This window comes from Ranitomeya imitator, chromosome 3 (assembly GCF_032444005.1).
Source record: "Ranitomeya imitator isolate aRanImi1 chromosome 3, aRanImi1.pri, whole genome shotgun sequence".
In the NCBI taxonomy this organism is placed as follows: Eukaryota; Metazoa; Chordata; class Amphibia; order Anura; family Dendrobatidae; genus Ranitomeya; species Ranitomeya imitator.
The window spans coordinates 166,725,500-166,750,449 of record NC_091284.1 but is presented as its reverse complement, the minus strand read 5'-3'; the positions used below and the strand labels follow the sequence as shown (position 1 = coordinate 166,750,449).

General features: G+C 41.7%; 1 protein-coding gene across 3 annotated transcripts in view; it reads right to left on the bottom strand.

Annotated features, from left to right (window-relative positions):
* Positions 1-24,950, bottom strand: part of TBL1X (transducin beta like 1 X-linked) — a 561,477-nt gene that overhangs the window by 48,427 nt on the left and 488,100 nt on the right. For all 3 annotated transcript variants that reach the window (XM_069761581.1, XM_069761583.1, XM_069761582.1), the window contains 3 exons: positions 16,214-16,359; positions 4,396-4,645; positions 104-236 (listed from right to left, as the gene is read on the bottom strand). In XM_069761581.1, coding sequence (XP_069617682.1) covers positions 104-236; positions 4,396-4,645; positions 16,214-16,359 — 529 coding nt within the window. The remainder of the gene's footprint in view (positions 1-103; positions 237-4,395; positions 4,646-16,213; positions 16,360-24,950) is intronic.

The following is a 24,950-nucleotide window of genomic DNA, read 5'->3' as shown; positions in this document are numbered from 1 at the left end:
AAAAAGAAGAGTTCACTTTTACAATACAATTACGGTACATGTGACTTATTCTGTTTTCTTTGGATCGAATTTTACTATATAATTTCTGACTTAGTTTCCTTACCCAGATGCTAATAGATCAGTGACTGGGTTCCAGGCACAGATGAATACTTCTGATTCATGTCCACGAAGTACCGTTGCCTTGTTTGATGGAATTTCCACATCACCATCAATTTCCATTGGTTCTGCATGGTTATCTGGAAAGTGCATGAGAATCTTGTTACATGTCCAATATCACTCACTGGTTACATATAATGATCCTGTCAGCAGCTGGTATGGAGAAATCATTTGCAAGCGCACCGCTCAGTGTCTGTTTTACGTTCCACAAAAGCTTTCAAATAAAATGGAATTGTAAAAATTCGAGCAGTTTCCCATGTTATGCGGCAAGTGATATTTAAGATGCTTTATGAAATGCACTGAAATAATGGCAGAATGAAAACATGATTACTTTTATAAACCAATTCTACAAAGATACAAAGTATTCATGACTCTTATGATTAATCAGAAATATGTGACTATTCTGGTTGAGGGGATAAAAAAAGGAATCTGCAGTGTTAAAAAAATCCTAGAAAAAAATACAAACATATTTTTGAAAAATATTATTTCATATGCCTAAGGGAATTATTATAATCTATTGCTGGTTTATTTGCTAATTAGGATTCGACATAGTCATAACAGGGTACAATAATCTGTATTTAATTGGAGAGTAGGTCGCACTAGTCATTATATTTTTCTTCCTAGACACTGTGAACATGAAAGGGAATTTGTTAAGAAAGTAGACACCTAAAATAAGTCATGTATGACATAAAAGCACTAAACTAGTGGGTGCACCCAAATCTGTTGATTTTTTTCTAATTAAGTTTCCACATTGGCATAGCGGGCCAGCAAAAACTTTCTAATTTAGGATACAACTATTTACAGTGACATGTAAAACTTTGGGCATCCCTGGTCAGAATTACTGTTATCGTGAACAGTTAAGCAAGGTGAAGATTGAATGATCTCTAAAAGGCCCAAAGTTAAACATGACACATTTCCGTTTATTTTAGGCAAAAAATAATAATATTGTTATCGTTTACATTTTAAAAATTACAGAAAGCAAAATGGGCCAATGCAATATTTTGGGCATCCTGCATAGTTAGTACCTAGTAGCACCCCCTTTTGAAAGTATCACAGCTTGTAAACAGTTTTGCAGCTAGACAATAGTCTTGTTTGAGGGATTTTCATCCATTCTTCCTTGGAAAATTCTTGCAGGTCTGTGAGATTCCTGGGTCGTCTTGCATGCACTGCTTTTTTTAGGTCTAGCCACAGATTTTCAATGATGTTCAGATCAGGGGACTGTGAGGGCCATTTTAAAACCTTCAGCTTGTGCCTTTTGAGGTAGTTTATGGTGGATTTTGACATGTGTTTAAGATCATTCATTATCCATTTGTGATGTACAATAACCAATTATATTGTGGTACGGTGCCAAAAAAATCGATGTGAATACTTTTCTGCCCAATGATGGCAAAAGTATTCTCAGAGTGATACCTTTATTGGCTAACCAGAAAATAAAATGGACACACCTGTGGGAAAACATTTCTCTGGAACTGGACATTGCATGCTAGACTTAAAAGTCTTAATACTAAAAGGTCATTTTAAGGATGACAGAGAAAAAAAATTTGGGAATTCAAACTGATAAAGATGTTAAAATCTTTGACACTAGGACTCAATTTAACACCTGGATTTATGAGTCACTACATGGAAACAATTCACACCTCCACCAGACGGACTCCAGATAACTAAGAACATCATTCCCACTGCCTCTAAATTTATAACAAAATGCCTAATTTGATTTCCTTGGCTTATCTTTAAAAGGCATCACACCTCCCATCTCATGAACAAATGTCCTACTGTGGTATCATTTAAATGTTGTGCCTTTTTCTTATTGATCTATTTGTAATCCTGCCTGAAGAAGGAGCCACTGTGCTCTGAAAGCTTGCAAACATTATTTTTGGTTAGCCAATAAAGGTATCACTCTGAGAATACTTTTGCCATCATTAGGCAGAAAAGTATTCACATCGATTATCCATTTGTAGAAGCCATCCTCTTTCAACCTCAGCTTTTTTTTACAGCTGATGTTATATTTGCATCAAGAATATATTGAAATTTCATTGAGTCAATTTTATCCTCCACCTGTAAAATGTTCCGTATGCCATTGGCAGCAACACAACCCAAAAACATGATTGATCCACCCCCTTCCTTATTGGTTGGCTAGATATTCTGTTCCTAAAATGATGTGCCCTTTATTCTCCACACTGCGCTCCCTTTCCAATGGTGAAGGCAGCAGTCACAGTGCAATGTCTCCCATGCAATGTATATGCGCAAGTCCCAGAGTCTCCTATGTGATGTATATGCACCAGTCCCAGTGTCTCCTATATGATGTATATGATCTGGTCCCAGTGTCTACTATGTGATATATATGCACTAGTCCCAGCGTTTCCTATGTGAAGAAGGTGCACCAGTGCCAGTGTCTCCTTTGTGATGTATACAGAAATCTCAGTGTATCCTATGTGATGTATAAACATCAGTCTCTGTGTCTCCAATATGATGTGTATACAGCACTCTCAGTGTCTCCTGTGTGATGAGTAGTGTTGAGCGATACCGTCCGATACTTGAAAGTATTGGTATCGGATAGTATCGGCCGATACCCGAAAAGTATCGGATATCGCCGATACCGATATCCGATACCAATACAAGTCAATGGGACACCAAGTATCGGAAGGTATCCTGATGGATCCCAGGGTCTGAAGGAGAGGAAACTCTCCTTCAGGCCCTGGGATCCATAGTGAGGTGTAAAATAAAGAATTAAAATAAAAAATATTGTTATATTCACCTCTCCGGCGGCCCCTGGAACATCACCGCGAGGAACCGGCGTCCGGCAGGCTTCTTTGTTCAAAATGAGCGCCTTTAGGACCTGCGGAATGACGTCGCGGCTTCTGATTGGTCGCGTGCCGCCCATGTGACCGCCACGCGACCAATCAGAAGCCGCGACGTCATTCCACAGGTCCTAAAGGTGCTCATTCTAGGAATTTATCTGAGGAATGACGTCGCGGCTTCTGATTGGTCGCGTGGCGGTCACATGGGCGGCACGCGACCAATCAGAAGCTGCGACGTCATTCCGCAGGTCCTAAAGGCGCTCATTTTGAACAAAGAAGCCTGCCGGACGCCGGTGACTCGCGGTGATGTTCCAGGGGCCGCCGGAGAGGTGAATATAACAATATTTTTTATTTTAATTCTTTATTTTACACCTCCGATACCGATACCCGATACCACAAAAATATCGGATCTCGGTATCGGAATTCCGATACCGCAAGTATCGGTCGATACCCGATACTTGCGGTATCGGAATGCTCAACACTAGTGATGAGTATACAGCAGTTTCAGGGTATCCTATGTGATGTGTTTACAACAGTCTCTGTCTCTATGTGATGTGTAAACAGCAGTCTCGGTATTTCCTATGTGATGTATATAAAGCAGTCTCAGTGTCTCTTAAGTGCTCTATGCAGAAGACCTCCCACTGCTTGAGATCTATAAATGTAACATTAACAATGATGAATTTCCCTCTTTAAGGAGACATGCAGTGAAATATGCATTTGTATTCAGAACGACTCACTGCAGAGGGCTGTTTTTTTTTACAAAACTTATCACAAAGAGTTGACTATGCTCCAGACTGACTGACACAAACCTGAAAATGCAGCAATGAGTAGCAACACCCTCAATACCACCTTACATTACATGCCTCACCAAAGAACAGTAGTTCCAGCCATCACATCACGGCCAAGTATGGCAGGATGATTTTCAATTAGATGATTTTGCACAGCCCGCAACTGATGTTATAAATATCCAAATAGCCCTTGCTAGAAAAAATGTTCCCCAACCCTGATATTAAACAAAAAATGTCACAGCAGGAGAATAATAACAGATTGAAAACACAAGTCAACTGTAAACTTGCTTTTTTATGCTGTCTAACTAACTGCAGCAATTTAATAATATGCATGCCACAAATGCTTATGACCATGGCAGAAATTTCTTTTTGTGACTTCTGTATTCTCATAAGCATATGTACTGGGACTAATGTATTGAGGTGTGAATGCAAAGCATTTTATGACAGTTTCCTTGCTTAAAAGCTTTCATAAACTGGGGCTTATGAGTCTAAAAAAGGCCTAGTGGCCAGTGTGAAAATTTCAATATTATGAATCTTATTTTATAAAGAAAGATAATGATTATTTCTCAAAATACATGTAACACAATAACTTGATTTAAACAATAGGTTATTTTCTGATGATAGCTTCCTTTTAAACATTTCCTTTTACTTACTTATTGCATGTGCCCCATTTTCATCACCATTCACAGTGGCTGCTCCATTCTTTGGTGTGATCTGTTGTTGTGCAGGAGCTGCGGACCCAGTGGTGATGGGTGCTGCACTTGCTGTACATGCTGTTGATGCAGCTTGCTGCTGTGCCAACTTCTCTCTGAAGGCTTGTTGCCTGGTTTGTACAACATCTGGCATCACGGCATCAATCAGAGACAGTGACTCTATCGGCCGACCATCAAAGACTGTTCCGTCCTAGACAAAATAGTACATATATAGCTATGAGTGCCGCAAACTACTCTTCCCTGATCTCTGAATGCAAAATCTGAAAGTACAAGGATGAGTCAAGCATCTTCCACTTTCCGGTTATACTAAACCTTTTGTTGACCACACTGTGTTATAAGCACTTTTTACGCAAGGTCACTGTCTCCCCAGTCACTGCTGTACACGTGTTATGTCAGTTCATGTGTGACTGTGGTGTGAGAAGCAATGGCTGCCCCACATGTGATTTGCACAAAAGAAGGGCAGCATGTAGTCATTTGCTCTTTTTTGTGATTTGAGCATGTGTCTGTTGATATTTATTGAAAATTTTGAGCACAATATGGAGAAACTGCATATATGGAGTACTGGAATCCAAGGCATTGTGTTGTTGCATGGCAAGACACATCTGCACACCACTGCCAATACTGTCGACACTCTCCCGAAACTTTGCTTTGGGGTGTGAATCCATCCTTCCTATAGTCTTGATCTTGTCCCATAGGACTATCACCGGTTTAGTCTCCTCAGAGGAGCCCTACGAGGACAAAGATTCACGCTTGACGAAGAGTTGTGCATTCGTGGCTCATAGAGCAGCCTAAAATAATTTTTAATGATGGAATACGAAAGCTTGTTGACAGTTGAACAAAGTGTATTGAAAAGCAGGGAAGTTATGTAAAAAATCATGTATTTGTCTTTTCTGAAAATTGATAAAAATAAATTCTACAGCCAGAGTGCAGATAACTTGCTAACGCGCCCTCGTAAATTAAATGTGTATTATCCAGTTGAGGCAATTTCTTTTTGATAAAAGGGTCCCTCAACAATAGTGCTGTGACCTCCAGTAATATCTCTGAGTGTCAGAGTGAACATGGCAGCAAGAGGTCAATTCTCCTGCAGTGCCACCACACAGTGAATAAAGCATTTCATCATACAATGGCCTGTCCAGGTAATGTATGGATGTGCCAGATCCTCCAGCGCATGAAACACTTTGTGGCCATTCTCCATTTCAGTTATTGAAAGAATTGTTTCAAGACTAGGCATTACATTGTTCTATTAGATCTCACAAAATGGCACAATTTTTCAATTGGAATAATTTAAAAAAGAAAATTGTCCTATCCCTATCTACAGTTCGTGTAAATCAGTACACAGGACCCGATCCCTCCGACACATCGATAATCTCTGGCAACTGGGCAAGAGCCCTGTTGATCAAGTGTTACCTGACCGCATCCTTGGCTCTCCTTTAAATTAGCCAGCCTGATGCTCTAGCATCGGTTTTGTGAATCGACGCAAACAAATTTTGTTCCTGTGTACAGTTATTGCTGTTATAAATAATGGCCACTTAATGGGGTTCTCTGGTTTAAAGCTACAAGTCTGCAGACAGCCTGTGTGACTGCAAATTTGCGAGTCCTCACATCAAAGAAGCTGCATGTAATGAGGATTCTCCAATGCCGACACTGGGAGAGGCGGTTATGTGACTGCAATTATGCAATATGTATTCTCATGGGCCACATTCCGACTAGATGGGTGCAGCCTTTTTTAGTGCCAGTGTATTGAGCAAAGCTGGAATTAGTCTAGTCGGAATGTGGCCAGGAGTATGGACATCACATATGCATGACCGCCTGCTCCCGATGCCAACACTGGAGAATCCACACAGCATGACGTGTGGATTCACAAGTCTGCATCCACACATGCTAATTAGCTCTGTCACCATGTAAATTGTAAACGTAGAAGTGTTAGGAAATTGAACAAGAATAAACTAGAAAACCAAATGTATCAGCAGTATCAACAGGATTTTTGCAAGTGCTAGATTTATCAAGTTTTATTGCAGTTGTGATCTTTTTAATATTCTGTTGTAATATTTTATGAATACATTATATAGCTGTCTATTAAAACCATATGACAATACTCCATAATACACACTGACTAATAACAATAACAACAACAGACGTAGTGATAGATTATTGGCCAAGTCAGACGCCTGCTAGTTATTCCTCTCATATATATATGCTTTCTGTGTTATTATAGGCTTTCTTGTAGAGAGGTGGAGGAAAATTGTATTACATAATTAAACCTTTCTCAGAGTTCTCTCCGCTAATGTCATGTTCCCCTATTTTTCTTTCTTCACTTTAGAAAGTAATTATAAAACTGTTATTATCAAAAAAGCAGCTGATAATTGTGGACAAAAGGCGGCTGATAAGAAAACAGTATTCTTTCGCAAACATAAATTTTCCGCCCTTAAATCGTGATTATATCTTTCTCTATAAATTTAATTACATTAGTGATTTAGGAAAACAAAGTACTCAGGTTTAAAAGATCTCGTTATTTAACCTCTTGAGTGCAGAACTGGATTATAGTAGCAAACACATGAAGAAAAAAAAGTCAGATAAAATTACCCGTGCTTTTATAACGACCTCTATATTGGTTATCTATGATATTTGCAGAATTGTGAATTGTGGATGTTTTGCTGAAATTTGCTATTGCCTGTCTTACTACTTTGATACAAACATGCAAATCAGTTCTCTCCCAGAAGAATAAATTCACTAGTGCAATCTACTGTCTACTGGCTCGTCATTAAAGGGATTTTTCCACGATCAAAGTACATATTAATTAATTGATCTTGGAATAATAATAAGTTCCACAATTGTATATTAAAAAAATGTTGCTGTGTTGAAATAATCTCATAAATGTGACCTTGCTATATGGTGGTATTTGCTGTGTTCCACCATAGAGAGCTGCTGATGTTCAGGGTCAGCATTTACTACAACTTCCTGACAGTGGAGGAAGCAAAAGTCATTTATGATAAGTGATTATACAGATGAAACAGCATGAGTTCACAGCTGCTGATTTCTGAGGTAACACATTTCGCTGCCTGTTTTATCACAGGAATGAGTGTTTCTACAGTGTCACCAGTCCTGTGAACTCATCATAAAACAAGTCAGTGCCGAATAAGCTCAGCTACTTCTGGAGCTCCTAAGTACTGACTTGATTTCTGATTTGATTTATCATGAGCTCAGAGGCAGGGAAAGGTCTTGCCTCAGAAAGCAGTAACTGCGAGCCTTTGCTGTCTCATCTGTATACTCATTTATCACAAGTGACTTATGCTATCCACCCGGCAAAGGAGCTATGGCGACTGAAGATGTGGACTGGTCACTTCTTGATCACCTCTACTGGACCAGGGTGTCATTGTCACAGACTGTCAAGGGATTGTGGGCACATACCAAATTCCTCGAACTAGGGGCGCCATAGTCTGTCCCCGTCCACTGGATTACTCCTGAAGGTGGAGACACAGAGTTCTCGTACCTATCTACAGTGAAGGAAATAATTATTTGATCCCTTGCTGATTTGGAAAGTTTGCCCACTGACAAAGACATGAATAGTCTATAATTTTAAGGGTAGGTTAACTTTAACCCCTTCATGACCTTGGGATTTTTCGTTTTTCCGTGTTCGTTTTTCACTCCCCTCCGTCCCAGAGCCATAACTTTTTTATTTTTCCGTGAATTTGGCCATGTGAGGGCTTATTTTTTGCGGGACGAGTTGTACTTTTGAACGACATCATTGGTTTTAGCGTGTACTAGAAAACGGGAAAAAAATTCCAAGTGTGGTGAAATTGCAAAAAAAGTGCAATCCCACACTTGTTTTTTGTTTGGCTTTTTTGCTAGGTTCACTAAATGCTAAAACTGACCTGCCATTATGATTCTTCAGGTCAGTACGAGTTCATAGACACCTAACATGACTAGGTTATTTTTTATCTAAGTGGCGAAAAAAAATTCCAAACTTTGCTAAAAAAAAAAAAAAAAAATTGCGCCATTTTCCGATATTCGTAGCGTCTCCATTTTTCGTGATCTGGGGTTGGTTGAGGGCTTATTTTTTGCGTGCCAAGATGACGTTTTTAATGATAGCATTTTGGTGCAGATACGTTCTTTTGATCGCCCGTTATTGCATTTTAATGCAATGTCGCGGCGACCTAAAAAACGTAATTCTGGCGTTTCGAATTTTTTTCTCGCTACGCCGTTTAGCGATCAGGTTAATGCTTTTTTTTAATTGATAGATTGGGCGATTCTGAGCGCGGCGATACCAAATATGTGTAGATTTGATTTTTTTTTTATTGATTTATTTTGATTGGGGCGAAAGGGGGGTGATTTAAACTTTTATATATTTTTAATTTTTTTCACATTTTTTTTTAACTTTTTTTTTTTACTTTTGCCATGCTTCAATAGCCTCCATGGGAGGCTAGAAGCAGGCACAACTCGATCGCCTCTGCTACATAGCAGCGATCTGCTGATCGCTGCTATGTAGCAGAAATGGAGGTGTGCTGTAAGCGCCGACCACAGGGTGGCGCTCACAGCCACCGGTCATCAGTAACCATAGAGGTCTCAAGGACCTCTATGGTTACAATGGAGACGCATCGCCGACCCCCGATCATGTGACGGGGGTCAGCGATGACGTCATTTCCGGTCGCCCGGCCGGATGCGGTAGTTAAATGCCGCTGTCTGCGATTGACAGCGGCATTTAACTAGTTAATAGGTGCGGGCAGATCGTAATTCTGCCCGCACCTATTGCGGGCACATGTCAGCTGTTCAAAACAGCTGACATGTCTCGGCTTTGATGCGGGCTCACCGCGGAGCACTGCATCAAAGCAGGGGATCTGACCTCGGACGTACTATCCCGTCCGAGGTCAGATAGGGGTTAATATTGAGAGAGAGAATATAAAAAATAAAATCCCGAAAATCACAGTATATAAATTATATATATTTATTTGCATTTTGCAGCTAGAAATAAGTATTTGATCCCTCTGGCAATTGTGTATCTAAGATTACGATTGTTGCAAGAGTTTTATGACTCCATCTGGAGTGGTCACACTGGGATCAATGTTATGCAGAAAGTTATATGTAGACTCTTGGTAACCATTCATGTTTAACAATATGGCCCAATGTCCAAAAGTGGGTGTAGTGCTTACAGCCCAATACCGTGCAGGGCGATTGGGCATTTGCTCAAGAACACCAAGATTGGCAGATTCAACATTGGCTCCCTGTGCTCTTCAGGTATGAGAACAAGTTCACACTGAGCAAATGTGACAGATGTGACAGGGTCTGGAGATGCCATGGAGAACGGTCGGCTGCCTGCAACATTCTCCATCATGACCGGTTTGGCAGTGGGTCAGTAATTGTGTGGGGAGGCATTTATTTGGAGGTCAGCTCAGGCCTCTATTTGCTAGCCAGAAGTACCCTGATTGCCATTAGGTACCAGGATGAGATCCTCAGACCCATTGTGAGACCATGTTCAGGTGCACTGGACTCTGGGTTTCTTCTGGTCCATGACAATGCTAGGCCTCATGTGGCTGAAGTGTGTCAGCAGTTCCTGCATGATGAAGACATTAATGCTATGGACTGACCTGCCCATTCCCCAGACCTGAATCTAATCAAGCATATCTGGGACATCATGTCTCTTTCCATCCACAAATGCCACGTTGCACCACAGACTGTCTAGGAGTTGAATGATGATTTAATCCAGGTCTGGGATTAGATCTCTCAGAAGAACATCCACTGCTTCATCAGGAGCATGCCCAGGCTTTGTAAAGAGGTCATAGAGGCACGTGTAGGCCACACATACTACTGAGCTTCATTTCTTTGTCTTGAGGTCTCTGTGGAATATTAATTTTTTTTGCCTTGATCATATTTATGTTTATTATTCTCAATGCCTTCCACTATTTTATGAATAAAGACTTGCAACTGGAGTATTTCATTCAGTGATATCCAGTTCTGTACAGTGTATTTCAGAGAGCACCGAGTAAGCAATCAGTTATGTGACTCATACAATATACGGTAAATGGAATTTGCAATAACGCTCAAAGCATAATGCTGATCTACAGTTACAGGTCAACATGGCTGTACAGATAATCTCCATCCAAGATCTGTTATCAGAATAATGTGCCATGCTACAGGATATCTAATATCTGTTTGTGATAAAAAAAAAAACATATTAAAATAAATTATGGACTCCATAAGGGATTGAATGTATGCAATATTGTTACTGAAGAAATCTGGAACTTTATCATGGATAAAAAAAAAGGTATATTTTACTCTACCATTGGACTGATCGCTGGAGAAACAAAAAGTTTTTTTCTTTACATGTGTGGATTTATCCCAATCCGTTTTCCGTGCGAACTGTAACCACAGGTTGGATGTATTCCTGTCTCTTCAAAGCGGTGAGCTGGCTTTGCCAAAAACTCTTTTTGGTATATATATATATATATATATATATATATATATATATATATATACGTATAAATCTGGTATTTTTTGTACTGCTTTTACACACAAACACTTATGTACAAAACTGTTTGAGACCTTGTTTTTGTGGTTGCGAGTTGACATTATAATATTATAGATTACTTTTTAATGTTTTTATACCATTTTTTGAGTGGCAATATGATGAAAGAAACCTACAATTTGTGTTATGTTTATTTTTTTAATAGTTAAATAGCTGGATAGTTTTATATTTTGAGTCAATTTGACTGTGGTGATACCAATTATGTGTAGGTGTTTTAGTTATTATTGTTTTGACAATAAACAGTATACATTTTTCCATGACTTTTCATGCTTCTTTTTTTAATATATATTTTTGCCAACTTCATTGTGTTTAGTCATACCCATGGGATCTGAACTTTTTTATGAACTGATCCTTGTTCTAACCTGCAGTGCATCAGACCTGTCAATTTTAAACTGATGTGACCTGTTAAACACAATTTGTGGCTTGGCCTAATCAGTAGGGGCGTCGCTATCATGTGGCCACTTGAGTTGGTTGCTTCAGGCGGCGCCACCTGCTGATAAAAAGGGGGGCGGCATCTGCGGGGAGCGTTCTTTCAGATGCTGGCTTGTGCCTGCATTTGGCCGCTCTTGTCTCCCTGACATCCTGTTATCTCCTGCTGTGCTGCTGCCCGCTTCATACTGGGGGAATATGCACTATGATTACTGGTGTGGGGTGGCTTTTACGCTCCGGGTTCAGTAACTCAGAGAGGGGAGGTGTCCTACAGGAGAAGAACACTGGCCAATGAAAGCTCTCACATCACTGACAGAAGAGCTGATTGGCCAGTGCTCCTGTCCTTCTGCATGGCACGTCTTTGAAAGGGAGAACTGAGAACCAGGAAATAAGATCAGAGAGGAGACACCTGTGCTGGAAGATACAGGAGAAGCCGCTCCAATCCACAAGGTGACAGATCCCCTGTTGGGCAATCCCGGCAGAGAGAGTGGGTGTTTGGGCTCAGCTGCTGTTAGCAGGGGACGCTGCACATGTACACCAGCCCCCACCCCTTAGCACAGAAGAGTGTGTGTGGGGGGGAGGTTGTGTCATGTGTGGGTTGTCTCTCTGTCCTTGTGTCTTTCTGTGTGGTGTGTGAGTAGTGTCTGTGTGTGGATTGTGTGGGTTGTGTCTTTCTGTGTGGTGTGTGGGTTGTGTCTATGTGTATGTCTGTGTATGGTCTGTCTGCGGGTTGCATGTCTGTGTGTGGGTTGCGTATCTGTGTGTGGGTTGCGTGTCTGTGTGTGGGTTGCGTGTCTGTGTGTGGGTTGCGTGTCTGCTTGTGTGTGGGTTGCGTGTCTGTCTGCTTGTGTGTTCATTACGTGTCTGTCTGTGTGTGTGTCTGCTTGTGTGGGTTGTGTGTGTCTGCATGTGTGTATGTCTGTGTGTGGGTTGCGTGTCTGTGTGTGGGTTGTGTCTTTCTGTGTGGGTTGTGTCTATGTGTGTGTCTGTGTATGGTCTGTCTGTGGGTTGCGTGTCTGTGTCTGCTTGTATGTGTCTGTGTTTGTCTGCACATGCCTGTGTGCTTTGTGTGTGTCTGCTTGTGTGTATGTCTGTGTGTGGGTTGCGTGTCTGTGCGTGGGTTGTGTCTTTCTGTGTGGGTTGTGTCTATGTGTGTGTCTGTGTATGGTCTGTCTGCAGGTTGCGTGTCTGTGTGTGGGTTGCGTATCTGTGTGTGGGTTGCGTGTCTGTGTGTGGGTTGTGTGTCTGTGTGTGGGTTGCGTGTCTGCTTGTGTGTAGGTTGCATGTCTGTCTGCTTGTGTGTGGGTTGCGTTTCTATGTGTTTGTCTGCTTGTGTGTCTGTGTGGGTTGTGTGTGTGTCTGCTTGTGTGTATGTCTGTGTGTGGGTTGGGTGTCTGTGTGGGTTGCGTGTCTGTGTGTGGGTTGTCTTTCTGTGTGGGTTGTGCCTATGTGTGTGTCTGTGGGTTGCGTGTCTGTATCTGCTTGTGTGTGTCTGTGTTTGTCTGCGTGTGTCTGTGTGGGTTGCGTGTCTGTGTCTGCTTGTGTGTGTCTGTGTACGTCTGTGTATGTGTCTGTGTGTGGGTTGCGTGTCTGCGTGTGTCTGTGTGGGTTGCGTGTCTGTGTGTAGGTCGTGTCTCTGTGGTGTGTGGGTTGTGTCTATGTATGTGTCTGCGTGTGTGTGGTCTGTGTGGGTTGCTTATCTGTGTGGGTTGCTTGTCTGTTTATGGGTTGCGTCTCTGTGTGTGTCTGTGTGTGGGTTGTGTGTCTGCTAGTGTGGGTTGCATGTCTGTGTGGGTTGTTTGTGTGTAGGTTGTGTCTTTCTGTGTGGTATGTGGGTTGCGTGTCTGTGTGTGGGCTGCGTGTCTGTGTGGGGGTTGTGTCTCTGTCTTTCTGTGTGGTGTGTGGGTTGTGTCTGTGTGTCTATGTGTGTCTGCGTGTGTGGGTTGTGTGTGTCTGTGTGTGTGTAGTTTGTGTCTCTGTGGTATGTGGGTTGTTTCTGTTTGTGGGTTGTGTCTGTGGTGTGTGGATTGTGTCTCTCTATGATGTGTGGGTTGTGTCTGTCTATGTGGTGTGTCTGTTGTGTGTCAGTTTGGGTTGTGTCTCTGTGTTGACTGTGGGTTGTGTCTGCGTGTGTGTGTGTGTTGTATCTCTTTGTGTGTGGGGGGCTGTGTATGTTTGTGTGTTTAGATATCTTGTGAGAATACTGAGGTGTATATGTATATACACTTGTCCTGCATGCATGTTCTGTGTATATGATGTGTACCTGCTCTGCATCTGTTATATAGCATGTGTGTACTAAGGACATGTATGATGTGTGTGTCTGTGACTGTATGATGTGTATGTAATGAGCATGTGTTGTCCAGTACATGTGTGCTGTATATAATGTAATTTAACCCCTTCACCACGTTTGACGTTCATATACGTGAAAGGTTGTATCCTTGCCTTTGATACAATCTCGCACACTGGCAATAAAATATATGGAGGACTATGGGGGTTGCATTATAATATATTGATAACTATGGGGTGCATTATAATATATGGAGGACTATGGGGGGTGAATTATACTATATGGAGGCATATGGGGAATGCATTATACTATATGGAGGACTATGGGGAGTGCATTATAATATATTGATGACTATGGGGTGCATTATACTATATGGAGGACTATGGGGGGTGCATTATACTATATGGAGGCATATGGGGGGTGCATTATACTATATGGAGGACTATGGTGGTGCATTATACTATATGGAAGACTATGGGGGGCATTATACTATATGGAAGACGATGGATGGTGCATTATAATATATGGAGGACTATATGAAGCCAATTATACTATATGGAAGTAATTATAATATTTGGAGGGCTATGTGGGGGGCATGATAATACTTGAAGGGCTATGAGGAAGCCTTTATACTTTATGAAGGGCTGTTTTGGGGGCCATTATACTGTATGTAGTTCCTTTATACATTATGGAGGGCTGTATGGGGCTCACAGCTGGGGATCATACTGTGGCGGGATAGTTGAGGGGGTACAGTAAGGTTATCATACTGTGCGTGTGGAGGAATCATTGTGGGGGGTCATAGTGTTTGCGGGCACCTTTGTTGGCATCATACTTTATGGGGCAATGAAAGAGGAATCTGGGAGCTTCAATAGGAGGAAAATTACTTTGTAACGGCAGCAAAGTTGTGAGATATGTACCTATGTGATCCAGACAAATTCTTTTTTTGGGGGGAGGGATGGGGGAGCAATAAGAGCTTTTGGTTTGGGGCCCCATGATCTCTTGGTACACCCTGGTGCAGGATGCATTGTCCTTTTCACAAACATCTCTGCTGGAGGACTGATAGCCCATAGCTTACACACCATGTCCAATGCTGCCCCTTGGTACATACAGGCATTCAGCCAAATTTTTCTTGAGCATCAGGCGTGCTCCCTACCCTTCCCACTCTCACATCTCTTACTCAACCCAATAGGAAGGCCCCTGCTATTAGCTCCGGACAGCCCCGTGTGCGGCGCTTGTGATTGGCTAAGCATTTCGGGAGAAGGAGGCGTGATCTGTTTGGACATCTTTTTTGTATTTCTCTAAATTATAATGTCCACTATTGTCCTCATTTTTACAGTATAGATATAAATCTGAATGAACCAGATTTATTCCTACTGATTTAAACAAATTTTCTATGGAGGGGGTGGGGGGCGCCGGTATGCACTTTGCCTCAGGCAGCACAGAGGCTAGGTTCACCCCTGCTAATTGGCCACAGTACCTGGCAGATCTGGAGGTCATTGGTTGGCCTCGGGTTTCCATAGCAACCATGGGCACCCAACAATTGCATCAAGGCGGTGTTCATGGGGTTAACCATACAGAAGACTCGGTCACTGATTGGCTGCAGTGTTTACATGGCATAACAATATCATGCAATCCCGGGGAGACCCAACACCAATCCAATGAAGTCCGGGGAAATAAAGAAGACAAAATTACTTTTTAAACGGAACCTTTCAAGTGAAAAAAATGCTATTAGCCTGCAGATAAGGGGACTGGCAGCAGCTCAGCATTAGAGCCAGCAGTCAGCCATAGAGCGGTGACTAAACCGCATGAGCACCATCTCTGTGACTGAAACCCGAACACTGCCTGGAGGAATGAAGGTTCAGATTCAGAACACTATTAACCTGCAGATTAATCCCATAGCTGCAGGTAAATAGCTTTTTTTAAGTAATGTTTTTTCTTTAAAGGAGTATTCCAATCTCCTAGATCCTCTCCCAATATGTAGTAGGTGTAATAATAATAATAAGATTAGAAAATATCTCCAATTAGAAATGTAGTATAGTTTTTGTGATTTGTTACGTCTCTTTCCTCATGTGCAGGCATTGCAGGACCTTAGGTATCCATGGTTACGACCACTAGCAACTAGCTAACTGTCACTATATCAGTGGACGTATCCATTGATACCTAAGGTCCTGCAATGCCCTGCACATGGGGTAAGTGACATGGCTTATCAGGAAAACTATACTACATTTCTAATTGGAGGTATTTGCTAATATTATTATCATTACACCTACTACATATAGGGATAGGATCTTGGAGACGGGAATACCCCTTTATGCTGTGTTCTAACAGATAGAAGCTTGATGTTGTAATGAACTTATTATGCTTTTGCCATTATTTCGAGTTGGAAGACATTTTTGTTAGAAATGACAGATTCTCTCTTGGGTCGGCTCCACGGTATGAACCAAATGAAAGTCTCTGGCCACTTCCAGCTGCTGGTGCCCTTATTATGTGTTAGTTAGGATGCTGTGGATGGAGGCACTTACTTCATTGATGCTGATCTCCGCTTCCACATACTGTAAACCCTTCTGTAGGATGGAGATAAGAGCTGCAGGTGGCACTAGTGTCCCATTGATGTTGGACTGGCTGATGTGGCTTTCAATACCAAACGTAAATGCTGAGTGAGAGAAACCTGCAAAGAAGAACAGGCAGCCATGATATTCATCAACACAACACCCCGAGAAAAATAACAACATCTCGCTAGAGGAACACATTTATTACCAGACACTCATTTTTCTCCATGGCTCGATGCGCCATAATATATTTCACAGTCTCATTAACTATAGGATTTGAGTCGCTAATAAAATTCATACAATTTACGTGAGATTTTCGTCTCTGAAAACGCAGTTGGTTTATTCATTACGGGCACTTTTATTAGCATTAGGCATGATGGCGGTGATTATGTCTTCAAATGACTGTGTCTGCGCAGGAAAGAAGAACATAATTATCTCCAAAATGTAAATTGATTGAAATCTCATGTAGCGATCAGAGTATGAACCAAGCCGTGATTAGCAAATTGGAATTAGCAATATTTACGGTGACTTGTGACCATCGGAGACTCGACGCATCGCTTTATCAAGGGCCATTTTACGGGAGACCCAGTAAGAGCGTTCCATAAAAGCCTTTTATAGCCACCATATTACCATGTGGAGACATCCCTGATGGAAGGTTCCGGAATACTGCAGCTGCTTTGTTCTGATGTCCACATGACAACTGCGCAGCCTTGCCAGAAGGACACATTATAGATGCACACAACCATCCTAATCAATGACTAACAGTCAGTATGTGGACATTGATGTGGATGGGCACCGGGTCAAAAGCATATTATAGGAGCTCGGCCAAGATGTCAAAGGGAATGTGAATGTTAGAAACTTGTTAAACAGATTTTTTAAGAAATCTTCTGGATTTTTTTTACATTTTCCACGTCACTTTCTATATATAAAAATAACTGCAGTTATCACTTCTGCCATTGAGCCTCACAATATGCTGACACTTTCTATTTTATTAGTTATCACATTATCATCACAGGAATACAGTGTAAGATAACAGTACGGTCTCAATCAGACATCAGTGATTTTTTTTTTTTTTTTACATTCAACACATTAGCCGGATGATGGGACTACTACTGTCCTATCATTGGCTAATGTGTCACTCACTGTCAGTGTAGCAGGCAGAGCCCGATGGGACTTGTAGTCCCATTGGACAATGCCTGCACACACACAGCGCTGACACGCACATGCCGGCAGGCAGACACCGGCGCCGGCGGGCAGACACCGGCGCCAGCGGGCAGACACCAGCGGGCAGACACCGGCGCCGGCGGGCAGACACCGGCGACGTCCGCAAACACCGGCGCCGGCGGTCAGACCCCCAGTGACAGCAGCACAGCCCCGCCCGCCCGCAGATCCCAGCAGCACTTAGTAAACACAGAGCCCCGCCCGCCCCTAGCACAGCCCTGCAGCCCCCAGCACTGCCCACAGCCCAGTCACTCTTGCTGAGTGACTGCTGACTGTGGGGGCTGGTCACGCCTGCTGCTGACGTCACGTCAATTTCTAGAGTCTGGAAATTGACGTGACGTCGGCGGAAATGAGCGGCGGCTGCAGCCTGGGGGTCACGTGACCCGGACTCAGCAGCCAGAATAGCGCCGCTCACAGGCAAAAATGGCAACGGAAGGTAATTGCACAATTCATTAGTGGCCCCAGGGGGGGGGGGGTACATTGGGGGGTTAATTGAAAGAAGTGGACAACCTTTTTAAATAAGAAATGTCGGATCGAGTTTTAAGCTAGTGTTTTCATCAGTGTTTGGTCAGTGTTTTAGTCTTTGCCATCAAAGAATTTATTGTATGCTGAAAAACATCTCCTACCCATGGCAATATTAAGAACGGACACAAATTTTAAAGGGATGGCGTCTGTGTAATGTTACATCAAACTTTTTAAAGCAGAAAACTGTCTTGAAACATATTGATTGGTCTAAGAAAATGTTCACGGCGCTCCGCCAAAATGGACAGCGACGGAGAGGAGCCGGGATGGGGCGTGCCTATGCTCGCCGGACAAATTCAGCAAAAGTGTCGGCATTTCTACTTCTTCAGTTAAGTAATATTTATGGCAAGGTGCACAAAGGCACATGTCAGTAAGAAAGGGATATTTATTTACTTATTTTACTGATTGATATAGCGCCATTAATTCCACAGCGCTTTACAAACATTATTATTACAGAAGAAAGCAAGGAAAACGGCCCTCATCATTGGAAATTTCAGTAAAAGGCACTTTAGTTTTTACTATTCCACTGATGTATCACTTAGCTTAGTGGGTGCAGCAGTCACAGTTTTCTCTGAGGCAGATGTAGCAGAGGTCACTTGTTGTATATAACCCCGCCCACACCACAGCTTTCTGAGTACAATGTATAGTGACAGGGAGCTGCTAATCAGTGCTGGGTGCGTGGTTGGACTAGGGGGTACCAGGCAGCTTGTCCTGTAGTGATAATCTCCTGCTGATAAACACTGGTTGTATTGAAACAGCAAAACAGCCCAGTAATTAACACATCACTGTAATCAGGGTCTCTGCCCCTACATTATGCTTCTCTGAGATTACATAGAAAAACCTGCTGACAGATTCTCTTTAACTGCCACTCCAATAGTCAAACCATCAGTGCTGGATGAATGAAAAGTAAATGTGAATTGTATTTACTTTTCTTATAAAAATTAGCATTTTTTTAAGTTGGCTAGTTTTTTAAACATTTAATTTTACAATGTACACAGTAGTATACTGATGAAGGAGCTGCGCGCTCCGAAACGCGCGTCGGGGTCAGGCCTGCCATTCTCTGTACCTGTGCTGTGCATTTGGAGGTATGTTATCCGTTAAGGATACGCTAAACTGATATGTAACCCCGAATGTGTACTCCCCATATGAGGGCACTTGCCCCATATCTATTGGATTGGTTATTGCTAGATCTTTCATGTGGGGAGATGGCATGTTACTTTATAATTATATAGCAGCACGGTCCTTGGATCCGGTTGTGGTCTGTTGTTTTGCATTGTCATTTGGGTGCATTTGCATCCCCTACTGTACCCCTGTTCTGTGTTTGGTGTATTTTAATGTTTTCTTAATAAAGTGTTATTTTTTATGGGACCATATGGCTGCCTGTCCTTCTTTGTTTTCTACAGTAGTATACATGTATACTGTAGTTCTCTATATCTGGAACCCATTGTGACACACATCCTATAATAAGAGAGATGTGTTTAAATGAGTTTTGAGGGCAATATAATTAATAGATTATCTTCTATTTAAGAGACTAACAGCTGATCTGCAGTTCTTGGTAGCGGTCGAAATACATGAAATGAATGGAGCTGTGTTGTTAAGCTCAATAATAATCTTTATTTTTTATATAGCGCTACATATTCCGCAGCTCTTTACAGTTGGCACACATTATCATCACTTTCCCTATCAGTATGTCTTCGGAATGTGGGAGGAAACCGGAGTGCCCACACAAATACGGGGAGAACATACAAACTCCTTGCAGATGTTGTCCTTGGTGGGATTTGAACCCAGAACCCCAGCGCTGCAATGCTAACCACTGAGCCACCGTGCTGCCCGGCTGCTACTATTCAATGTTTGCATTCGGCTGCCAGAGCGAATAGCAGCTGATCGGTGAGGTTGCTGGGTGATGGACCCCCATTGACTGGATATTGATGATTTATCCTGTGGATAGGTCATCAATATCGTTTACCCAGACAATTACTTTACCATATTTATAGGAAGCTAAAATAATTACTTATTAAACGGGCTTTCTCGTCAGCTGATTGGACCAGGTCAAGCACTTGGCACTACATGCTAATAACTAATACTGCTGGGAAACTGAGGTGAGCAAAGCAGTTCTCCTGCAGTATCTAGTCCAGTCCAGAGTGGAACAGCTTTTACAGAGGGTGTGGGGGGTGGAAGGTGTAAGGACAAAACGTATATGTTACAAAAGAAAGGTGAGAGAACCACTTGACTCCCTATGCTTAGGGTGATGAGAAGTGAAGGACTGGTGTGGTAAATGACATTCTAATTATATAGCTATCTACTTACAATACGGCGAGATTAAAGAATTAATTTATTACAATCATCATATTATATTGCACTGTGTACTTACAATTGCTCATTTTGCCTTTCCACGGACCGCTCCTGGCACATTAACCCCTGGAACACCATGATCAAACATGATCGCAGTGTTCCAGCGGTATAGGGAAGCATCGCACAAGGAGGGGGCTCCCTACGTGCTTCCCTGAGACCCTCGGAGCAACGCGATGTGCTCGCGTTGCTCCGAGGGTCTCTTACCTCCTTCTCCCTGCAGGCCCCGGATCCAAAATGGCCGTGAGGCTACTTCCGGGTCCTGCAGGAAGGTGGCTTACCAGGGCCTGCTCAGAGCAGGCGCTGGTAAGCCTGCAGCAATGCCTGTCAGATCACTGATCTGACACAGTGCTGTGCACAGTGTCAGATCAGCGATCTGACCCTATAACATGATGCCCCCCAGGGCAATGTTATAGTGTAAAAAAAAATATTCAGATGTGTTAAAAAAAAAAAACCTAAATAAAGAAAAAGTAATATTGTTCCCATAAATACATTTCTTTATCTAAATAAAAAAGCAATAAAAGTACACTTAATTAGTATCGCCGCGTCCGTAACGACCCGACCTATAAAACTGTCCCATTAGTTAACGCCTTCAGTGAACACCTTAAAAAAAAAAACGAGGCAAAAAACAATGCTTTATTATCATACTGCCAAACAAAAAGTGGAATAACACGCGATCATAAAGACAGATATAAATAACCATGGTACCGCTGAAAACGTCATATTGTCCCGTAAAAAACGAACCGCTATACAGCATCATCAGAGAAAAAATTAAAAAGTTATAGTCCTCCGAATAAGGTGATGCAAAAATAATTATTTTTTATATAAAATAGTTTTTATCGTATAAAAGCGCCAAAACATAAAAAAAAGGTATAAATGAGGTATCGCTGTAATCGTACTAACCCAAAGAATAAAACTGCTTTATCAATTTTGCGAAACGCGGAATGGTATAAACGCCTAGGGTTGGGGCTAGGGTTAGGGCTAGGGTTAGGGTTGGGGTTAGGGATGGGGCTAGGGTTAGGGCTAAACTTAGGGTTGGGGCTAAAGTTAGGGTTAGGGTTGGGGCTAAAGTTAGGGTTAGGGTTTGGATTACATTTACGGTTGGGATTAGGGTTAGGGGTGTGTTGGATTTAGGGGTGTGGTTAGGGTTGGTATTAGGGTTAGGGGTGTGTTGGAGATAGGGGTGTAGTTGGGGTTAGCGGTGTAGTTGGGATTAAGGTTAGGGGCATGTTCGGGTTACGGGTGTGGTTAGTGTTATGGTTAGAGTTGGGATTAGGGTTAAGGGTGTGTTTGGGTTAGGGGTGTGATTAGGTTAGGGTTTCAGTTAGAATTGAGGGTTTCCACTGTTTAGGCACATCCAGGGCTCTCCAACCGTGACATGGCATCCGATCTCAATTCCAGCCAATTCTGCGTTGAAAAAGTAAAACAGTGCTCCTTCCCTTCCGAGCTCTCCCGTGCGCCCAAACAGGGGTTTAACCCAACATATGGGGTATCAGTGTACTCAGGACAAATTGGACAACAACTTTTGGGGTCCTATTTCTCTTGTTACCCTTTGGAAAATAAAAATTTAGGGAGCTAAAAAACCCTTTTTGTGGGAAAAAATGATTTTTATTTTCACGGCTCTGCGTTATAAACTGTAGTGAAACACTTGGGTGTTCAAAGTTCTCACAACACATCTAGATAAGTTTCTTGGTGGGTCTAGTTTCCAATATGGGGTCACTTGTTGGGGGTTCCTACTGTTTAGGTATATCAGGGGCGCTGCAAATGCAATGTGACACCTGCAGACCAATCCATCTAAGTCTGCATTCCAAATGGCGCTCCTTCCCTTCCGAGCTCTGCCATGCGCTCAAACAGTGGTTCCCCCCCATATGGGGTATCAGTGTACTCAGGACACATTGGAAAACAACTTTTGTGATCCAGTTTCTCCTGTTACCCTTGGAAAAATACAAAACTGGGAGCTAAAAAATAAATTTTTGTGAAAAAAAAATTATTTTTATTTTCGCGGCTCTGCGTTATAAACTGTAGTGAAACACTTGGGGGTTCAAAGCTCTCACAACACATCTAAATAAGTTCCTTAGGGGGCTACTTTCCAAAATTGTGTCACTTGTGGGGGCTTCATTATTTAGGCACATCAAAGGATCTCCAAACACGACATGGCGTTCCATCTCAATTCCAGTCAATTTTGCATTGAAAAGTCAAACGGCGCTCCTTCCCTTCCAAGCTCTGCCATGCGCCTAAACAGTGGTTTACCCCCACATATCGGGTATCGGCATACTCAGGACAAATTGTACAACAACTTTTGTGGTCCATTTTCTCCTGTTACCCTTGGTAGAATAAAACAAATTGGAGCTGAATTAAAATTTTTTGTGAAAAAAGTTAAATGTTAATTTTTTTTAAACATTCCAAAAATTCCTGTGAAACACCTGAAGGGTTAATAAACTTCTTGAATGTGGTTTTGAGAACCTTGAGGGGTGCAGTTTTTAGAATGGTGTCACACTTGGTTATTTTCTATCATATAGACCCCTCAAAATGACTTCAAATGTGATGTGGTCCCTAAAAAAATGGTGTAGTAAAAACGAGAAATTGCTGGTCAACTTTCAACCCGTAAAACCCACTAACAAAAAAAAATTTTGGTTCCAAAATTGTGCTGATGTAAAGTAGGCATGTGGGAAATGTTACTTATTAAGTATTTTGTGTGACATATCTCTGTAATTTAATTGCATAAAAATTCAAAGTTGGAAAATTGCAAAATTTCCTAAATTTCTGTTTTTTTCACAAATAAACGCAGGTAATATCAAAGAAATTTTACCCCTATCATGAAGACCAATATGTCTCGAGAAAACAATGTCAGAATCACCGGGATCCGTTGAAGCGTTCCAGAGTTATAACCTCATAAATGGACAGTGGTCAGAATTGTAAAAATTGGCCCGGTTATTAACGTGCAAACCACCCTTGGGGGTAAAGGGGTTAAAAGGGGTTGTCAACTACTCAGATAACCCCTACTTTATCACCATATTCCCCCATGTAAAATAATAACAATCGGTAGTTATCTCCAGTGTCGGCTCTGCTCCAGCTGCATCAGCACCAGGTCTCCTGAGGAATGTGTGATGGGGTTATGTAACTTGAGCTCTGCAGCCAATCAGTGGCTGCTAATGGGCAGCTTCATTTTCACTTCCTTTTGACAAAATTGCCATCCGGAAGAAACGAGAGCTGCAGCAGCTCTTCGACCTCCTCCGGAAGTCAGTTACACCCCAAGGAAGTGAGATTAAAGCTGCCATTAGCAGCTGCTGACTGGCTGCCAAGCTCAAGTTAGATAACCCCATCACACGAGCCCCCAGAGACCCGGCACCAACGTTGCTGGAACACTGCTAACACTAGAGGTGGGTACAGGCTGTTATTATTTTACATGGGGGAATTTGGTGATTGAGAACGGGTAGTCCGAATACTGAAAAACCCCTTTAATAAGAATATCCAACATTGTTTTAAAGTGGATGTAAATAAATTAAGTAAATTTCAGAGTATGCCTTGGGTTTAGATTTAGCTTTAGGTTATGGGATATTGGTGCCGAGGATTCCTATCGAGATGCATCCATTGTTGTTTTGTTCCTTGCTAAAGATATTTGCATTTTTACAAAACAAAGCTCAGAACAATGCCTCCTTCATCTGTGCAGTATAAATGAGCCTTATTGTGTGAGTCACTATTAAAACTCCCAATTTCAAGAAGATATACAATATTAATACTGACTCTGGGTCTCCAGAGAGACTAATCTGCTTATAATAACATTACTCTGAGCCCTTCTTGCTATTGGAAGTAATTATATGTCTGATTTTTTGTGAAACTATTCTGCAACCAAAAACATGTTGTTATGTTTTGATTTGCATATTTCTTGCGCAGGGTATAATCTAAAACTACGCAGGAAAATGAGAATATCATACAAATTAGGATATGTGACAATGTACAGTGAATTTTAGCTATAAGTACATTTTTTTCTGTATATATATATATATATATATATATATATATATATTTATATATATATATTTTTAAATTACAAAACCTTGCTATTTTAAGATGTGCAGTAATATCTTTGTGTTTTTAGTCAATTAATCTATGAGACATTGTAATGGTGTTTATGATTAATCCCTTTTATCTAAGGATATTCAAGTTGATTTCTTTTTTATACTTTAACATCTTGTAGAAGTATATGGCCCATTCTAAATTTCTTTAGTAAAGCACCATATAGTAGCACATAGAGAGCCTTTGGCTTTGTAATGCAGAGCCGTAGAGACTCTGTGTGTTGTCGTACAGTCTTGGCGTTGCTGTGTGCATGAGGCTTAAGATGCTTTTCTTAGTGAGCCTATACTGGTCTTGGTCTTATACATAGCTAATCTAAAAATGTTGTTTTATTATGACATCATCCTTCAGAGTTAGATTGTAATCAAGAATTAAAAAAAAATAGGGAAATCTCAGACAAACAGCAAGACTAATGTAATGGGGTGTCCCACACTATTTTTGCAGACTGCTGTTACATGGAATAGTGTTAAAAGGCTGTCCAGACTACACAATCGGGCTTCTATTATACAGTCATGGCCGAAAGTGTTGGCCCCCTTGAAATTGT